The following is a 7,508-nucleotide window of genomic DNA, read 5'->3' on the forward strand; positions in this document are numbered from 1 at the left end:
TAGGGGTGTTTGTGGTGCGGTTTGGTTCGGTTTTAAGGAAAAAAGTCATCCGATCCGAACGCTTAATTTATGTGTGGTGCGGTTTGGATTGGATGAATTTTTTTTTTGAAAATCCGATCCGATCCGATTCGATTACAAGCGGTTTAGATCGGTTTGGATTTGCGATTTTTTAAATAAAAAAATTAAATACATATAACAAGTCTTAAAATCAAATTTTAAATAATCAACAATGACATACCAAGTCTTAATATATCTTAAAAAGCCAACGATAACATAACAATAGAAATAAAATTATAGATTAGTTAAAATAAATAAATAAATAATATTTTAAACATAAAATATTTATTAAATAATAATAATACATGAACAATAGAAAAATGTATAACAAATTAAACATGTTATAAATATAATTATAAATATAATAATAAAATAATAATATTATAGTACATTGTGCGGTTTGGATTGGATTGGATTAGTTATGAAAAGTAGATCCGAAATCCGATCAAATTCAGCGGTTTGCAAAAAATTGAATCCAATCAAATCCGAATTAGTACGGTTTTAATTGGTTTTCAATTTAGATTGGATTGAATGAACGGTTTAATTTAAATCGGTTTAAATTTAAATACCCCTGTCGATAGTTATGTATGAAGGAAGACGAACATGGTAGAAAGGCTGACTATGCCAGAGAGAGACGCACAAAAGAAAGATAATGGCTGGACGGAGGAAAGCAAAGGCGTGGCAGAGGAAAGTGAATGCACGGCAGAGAGAAGGAAGACATGCCGTGGAGGGAAGTACACACACAACAGAAGAAAATGCATGCACGGCGGAAAAAAATTTTGCGAAAAAATGTTTTTTTTTTTTTTTTTTAAATAAAAAAGGATGTGAAAGAGGGAAGTGAAGTGATTAATATTTCTGATGATTTTTATTTTTTATTGTGATAATAAAATTAAATTTTTAAAGTTAATTGCATGTTATTTTTGGTATTTTTTAGATTTTTTTATAATCAAACTAATAATTAACTAAAGTTGGCTAATACTCTAATTAGTTATTTAATATGACTGCAATATTATTAATAACTAAACCTTTTTTGTATAAAAATTATTTCGACGGAGAATAATTTTTTTCTATACACTGTTAGAACTTAAAATCATGAATGAAAAATTTTAAAAATATTAAGTTCAAACTATTAATTTTTTAAAAGTTATATTAAATATATATAAAAAATTAATTATTAAATTAATTATCTAAATAAAATATATAACAAAAATAAATTAAACAATATATATACATAAATATATAATAATTAAATTATTAATTAATTTTTTTATGTATGTTTAATTTTTTTAATGTTAATTTGTTTTTTCCGTTTTACCCATTAAGTTGAATACTTTATGCTGTCTACATCAATCATCTTTCAAAGTCACTATCAACCTTTTTTCATTTCCACAAAAGCCCTAAAGTCCAAAACGCAGCTTGTTTCTTTTCTCAATTACACCCACTCCCTTTTCTGTCTTTTGGCAATTGCATGGGCACTGGGAAAATAGGCTCATAGGAACTCACTTGCTTCCCTTTTTCCGGAAATAAAATCTGCCAATTCCTTAAATTGTTTTCAGGAAAACAGGGTTTACAAAAAGCACCTTAAAACATTTACAAGACTTTTTTTTCTCTTCTTTTTTTCATCTTCTAGGAGTTAACAAAAACCAAAGGAATTCAAGCATGCCCTCATAGGAAAACATCTTATAGTCTCTCTTCACTATTGTTACACTGTTCTTTTACCCACCCTCTTTTCTTTCTCTTTGCTTTTCTCCTATAGCATTATCAAAAACCCACACACCTTGTTCTTTTTTCAAACCTCAAATCTCACGGAAATTTAGTTTGAACAATCTTTTCTCAAACGTGATAATAACATTATTCACATTCATTTGCCTGGTTCAATTTGATCTTTTTCTCACTATTTTTACTATTTATTTGTCTATTTTTTTTAAAAAATAATTTTTAATCCTTGATTTGATGTTCGCAAATAAACAGTAGTGAGATACACTTCATATTATTATTATTGAAAATCTACATCTACATCCAATCTTAGATCAGAAAAATTAAAAGAACCAACTAACCAACCAAGAAGCCATGAACTTTCAAGAATTTGAGTCCAACAACAACAACAGGAGCAGCATCAGCACCACCACCGCCACCAACAACAATTTGATGATGATGACATCCATGACCATGGCCATGACTTCGTCATCATCGGCATCGTCTTCGTCGACATCGTCATCTTCCATTCCTTCTTCGAGCCGCTACGAGAATCAGAAGAGGAGGGATTGGAACACCTTTGGTCAGTACCTCAGAAACCATAGACCTCCACTCTCTCTCTCTCGTTGCAGCGGTGCACATGTTCTTGAGTTTCTCAGGTATCTATATCCATCTATATATTCAATGATCTTAATCTTACTGTATTCTATAGTCAATAATCTACCTTATTTTTTCCACATGCAGAAAGTGATCTGCATAAAATACATGCAAAGAAAAACTATACTCAGAGAAATAATAATTAACCATGATTAATTAATTAAGCAAAATTCTGGAATAAGATATAGAGTCTAGGGAAGAAAAAAGCTGGGGAAGAAACAAAAGAACACCATCATCGATAGTGTTAATAATAGTAAGCAATCAAATGAGATACTATGGGTTCAATTTTTGACCAAGTAATTCAAGATCGAAGAAATACAGAAAACTAGCCTTTAGTCAACACAGTAAATTAAATTACTAAAAATGTACTTGAAATAACTGAGAGAAATGTTATAGAATTTTGTTACGAGGAGTGCTAGGTCAGCAGATTTTATGAGTTGTAATCATCAATTAGTTATTAATAGTGTATTTAATAGTGTGAGATTTTATCTAATAGAGGAGAATTATTCATTTTTATTTTACTGGTTAAGTATTGGCCAGAATTTAACAAATCTGTTGAATTTTTAAACTTTTTCTATTGTTATTAATAAAAATATTTTAAAAATTTTTAAAAATATGCTAAAAATATTCGACTGTGATGAGAAATCTCTGATAAGAGACTTCTTCCATTAACAGAAAATATAACATGGCTCACTTGTTAACGTTAGATTTTCATTTGTCATATCAAAAATTTTGTTATTATTTTTGGTTAATTTAGAACGTCTTAATCTTAGTTTACTAGTGTAAATTTTGTCACATTTTTAAATAATTTAAAAAAATATTTTTATCGATAATAAAATTTAAAAATATTTTTATTAATGACAAAATAATTTAAATACATTTTTTTAGTTTATCTGTTAATTAATATTAGTTATTTTTTATTTAAAAATATTTTTTAATTTAAGATTTAAAATTTATAATTTAAAATTTAAAATAAATTAATTATATAACATTACTTCTCAATATTTAAATGTCTACTTTTCAATACCATTTTCGTATATAAATTCTATAATATGTGAATAAATATTATATAAAAATATTATATGTACAGTGAAAATTGACTATTAAATTAATTATTTACTTTTAAATAATATATATAATATTTAATTTATTTATAATATATATTTTATATTTTAATATCTGTTATATGTTACTCAATTTTGGTGTACAAGATGGTTGAAATTATTATATTGGTGTCTAAATTTTGAACACAAAGTTTTGTATTAAAGTAGCATTTAACTGAAAATGTGTCTATAATATGTTTGAGGTACCTGGACCAGTTTGGAAAAACGAAGGTTCACACACAGATGTGTCCATTCTATGGACACCCAACCCCCCCGGCGCCGTGCCCTTGTCCGTTGCGGCAAGCATGGGGGAGCCTCGACGCGCTCATCGGCCGCCTCAGGGCAGCTTTTGAAGAGAATGGAGGGAAGCCGGAAGCCAACCCTTTCGGCGCTCGCGCCGTCAGGCTTTACCTCCGTGAGGTTCGTGATTCACAGGCCAAAGCCAGAGGAATCAGTTACGAGAAGAAGAAGCGCAAGCGTCCCCCATCTCATGGACAACCTCAAGCTCAATCTCCACCACCGCCATTGCCACCACCTTCAAATGAATCAAATCACTAGTATAGTAAGTCCACAACCATGTATTTATATACATATAATATTATATAATGTATGAGTTGAATTCATGTGCATCATGTAAAATAAATTTTGCACACTTGTTGAGTCATATACATATTTAATTTGTAAGACTTTTGAAATGATAATATATAGTATCATAAAATTGGTGTTTAATTATATTCATGTGTTATTAAAAGGTGCATTTTATTTATAATGGTTATACTTAATAATCATAAAATTTTAACAATGTTTAAAAAGTACAATTAAGATTAAAGTTATATATTTTTTTACTATTTTGCAATAGTTTATATTTTGAAAAAACTAAAAAATGATCAAACTATTTTTTTAAAATATTAGAAAGTGAGTTTAATTTTAATTATACATTTAAATATTGTCAAAATTTTATAGTCATCATAATTATTATAAAATTTACATAATAGTGAATTAAAATACAATTATTTTTAATAATGTGCAATGTCTAACTAATTATTACAAGTATTTATAAAACTCATTCACATTAATAGTTTATAAAAATTAAATAATTAAATAAAAAATTCATGGTGATGAATATATAGTACATATAAATTAAGTTTATTATATAATATAAAATATATCTAGTTTAGGGTTCTCTTTTTGTTTAACTTTGGTTATATGCTTGTAGGTTAATTTTTTTTGTTATTATTGTTGCTGCTGCTGCATGCCCTAAATAATAATGTTTATTTTTAAATTTATTTATTTATATGTATGCAGCAGAACTTGGGGATTTGAGACATGGTGATACTGCAATATAAGGTATGCATTCTGGAATTTGATTTAAAAAAATGTACAATTGGAGTTGCACTGTTCCTGATTACAAAATTAGTAGCAGTGATGAGTTGAGTGAATAAATTTAAGTGGTAGTGCGAAGAGTGAGTGTGGTTGTGTGCATGTGTGAGATCATTACATCGCGTCCTCCAATTTGTAATAAATATGTGTGTACTTGATGGTGGGTCATTTATGAAGGAGTTATGGATTTGCAGATCATGTTCCATGTTTTCTTCTGTGAATGCGGTAAAAAACATTGCTAGCTTTTCATGTTAATTTTCCCCCCCATCCCCATTTGATTAGATCTTCTAATGTTAAATATCATCATCATCATCATCATCATCATCATCATCATCATCATCATGGTTTGTTTATATATACTTTGCACCCATATCCGAAATACTTCTAAATGTTCATTTAAATTTTCGACATATACTTTGTTTTGGTGTATTTTGAAAATAAAAATAGTATATAATTTTATGTGTTAAACAGTTTGTTTATTTTTAACCTGAACGTATTTGTATTTTTGCTTATCGGAAAATTTGTGTATTTTGTTTTAAAATGTGTGTGTATGATACAGTGTGGATTTGGGAAAAGAGTGGAGTGTGATGCGGTTACTTTTCCCATATCTTATGTAGTGTAGATCCCTTTTTTTAGTTCAATATCTAACAGTAATTGTCGATTTATTCAGATACAACTGTGTATTTCTGATGAAATGTCTATGATAGACTGAGTAGTACATTCAATAAAGTGTAGCTCCTTTTAATAATTAGTATTCCATCTAAAATAATTATTGTATTTTATTCACCTTTGTTTATATAGAAATATCTGTATATTTATGTCGGTGTACATCTATGTTGAATATTAGATTTGTTTTTTTTTTTTTGACTGAATATTAGATTTGTTTAATACTTTTATATTGTACATTTAATATTATTTTTTAGTTTAATTTTGATACACATAACAAATATTTTATACGATTATTCAATTATATTAATTTTTTAGATGATTATTTACGTAATTAAAGTAAATTTTTTTTTTTGTTGACGTAGTATTACAAAATTAGATACACATAGAAAATCAATTTATATTGTGCATTAAAATTAAATTTTTATTTAAAAAAACACCTTAATTTATTAGAACGGATTTTGGATTATTTAGAATGGATTTTGGAAAATACTCAATGTAAGATTCATGGTCTATTTTAGCGTGATAGAGTGATAAATGATGAATGTTAGAAAAATTATACTATGTATTCAAATTTCTTATCTACACAGCAAATACGATTGCAACAACAATTTTGACACTATTGTTATTGCTTACATTACTTATGGGTTTTCAGATATCAGAGGGGGCCCATTCTGATAGCCTAATTTGCTGTGACTTGAGAGTTTAGTTATGGGATTTCATGTAGTTTTCAATTCATATATAAAAGTTACAGATTGTAGATTGTAATAAGACTAGACAATGCTTCAAACAGTAGTCATGCAAACATCATAACCTAAGTAGTTTTTTGGAGTTCGTGCATGCTTCCCAAACATACTTACTCTCTCTCTCTTGTGTGTCGATTATCTTTCCATCCGTAAGCTAGCGTTTGTTCTGAAGTACTGAAACAGGGACTGAAAAATTGAGATTTAGTATTATATTTGTTCGTTCAAAGATTGGTATATTACAATTTTTGTCTCTGTCCCTAAAATTTCAATATTTCAGTACCTTCAAAAAGTAAAGACACAGGGAACTGAAATTTTTAGAGACAGAGACTGAAACTTTAATAACATTTTATACCTAAATTATCCTCATTTCAATTAATTAATTCTAATTTTACCTTTTGTACAAATTAAATTAGAATTTCATTCTTATTTTAATTTCTATTTTCTACTTTATACCAAACAAAATACTGAAATTTATTTCTGTTTTTATCTTTTAATCTCTATCTCTCAGTCTCAATCTTTCTGTCTCTATCCCTCCACCAAACGCTACCTAAGAACAATAGGGACTACCTCTTTTGTTATGGTCAAAGATTATTGTCTTTGATATTTGACTGATTTATGAGTCTTGTTAGTAAGTGGGCGTTTGATAAGTGCTTAACATACATGGGGATTACAACTAAGATTTTAATTCAAGTGGAAAATTATAAGGAGATTTTTAGTTCATCTTTTTTAAAATAAAAGATTAATATTTTTTATAATATGTTTGATTGTTATTGGAATAATTGAATTGAATTATCATATTAATACTAATTATTTTTAATTTGAGTTTAAAACTTAAATAAGTTAACTATGGTAAATTATTTGTGCAAATTATAAGAATTTTCAAATAAGATTTATTTTGTATTTTTTTTCATTTTCTAAATCATCGAACTTCTAATTCTTTTGTTTAAAATATAAAAAAATTGTATTGTCATCGTTCTCTTAGACAGTACTCTCATATCAATATAGTGAAGGAAGTGAGAGTTGAACCCACAACTTCTCTCATGTAATAACTTATAATAAGTGAGCAATTACTAGAGATGGCAACGGGTCCCAATGGGAGTGGGGACATGCCCTCCGCCCCTCGTCCCCCGTCCCCCGCCCCCGCCACCCATAATCTGTTCTCGTCCCCGCCCCATTTCCGTCACAGGTAACGGTACTCCATATT

The 7,508-nt window shown here is 28.2% G+C and overlaps 1 protein-coding gene across 2 annotated transcripts; it reads left to right on the forward strand.

Moving 5' to 3' along the window:
- The first annotated feature begins 1,471 nt into the window (after positions 1 to 1,471).
- On the forward strand, positions 1,472 to 5,139 carry LOC112727340 (protein LIGHT-DEPENDENT SHORT HYPOCOTYLS 4). 2 transcript variants are annotated; one of them, XM_025777044.3, is made up of 3 exons: positions 1,472 to 2,411; positions 3,716 to 4,074; positions 4,818 to 5,139. In XM_025777044.3, the coding sequence occupies exons 1-2, from the start codon at positions 2,128 to 2,130 to the stop codon at positions 4,068 to 4,070; spliced, it is 639 nt and encodes a 212-aa protein (XP_025632829.1). In that variant the 5' UTR covers positions 1,472 to 2,127; the 3' UTR covers positions 4,071 to 4,074; positions 4,818 to 5,139. The 2 variants fall into 2 exon arrangements, with proteins under 2 accessions (XP_025632829.1, XP_025632830.1); XM_025777045.3 differs by having other exon boundaries at positions 4,821 to 5,139.
- Positions 5,140 to 7,508: the final 2,369 nt, after the last annotated feature.

Source organism: Arachis hypogaea, chromosome 12 (genome assembly GCF_003086295.3).
Source record: "Arachis hypogaea cultivar Tifrunner chromosome 12, arahy.Tifrunner.gnm2.J5K5, whole genome shotgun sequence".
In the NCBI taxonomy this organism is placed as follows: Eukaryota; Viridiplantae; Streptophyta; class Magnoliopsida; order Fabales; family Fabaceae; genus Arachis; species Arachis hypogaea.

What these genes read in the sequence shown, in the direction of transcription:
- LOC112727340 (XM_025777044.3), top strand. Translation starts at nt 2,128, where the DNA reads ATGAACTTTCAAGAATTTGAGTCCAACAACAACAACAGGAGCAGCATC. An exon ending in CATGTTCTTGAGTTTCTCAG is followed by an intron (nt 2,412 to 3,715) that starts GTATCTATATCC and finishes AATATGTTTGAG; the next exon opens with GTACCTGGACCAGTTTGGAA.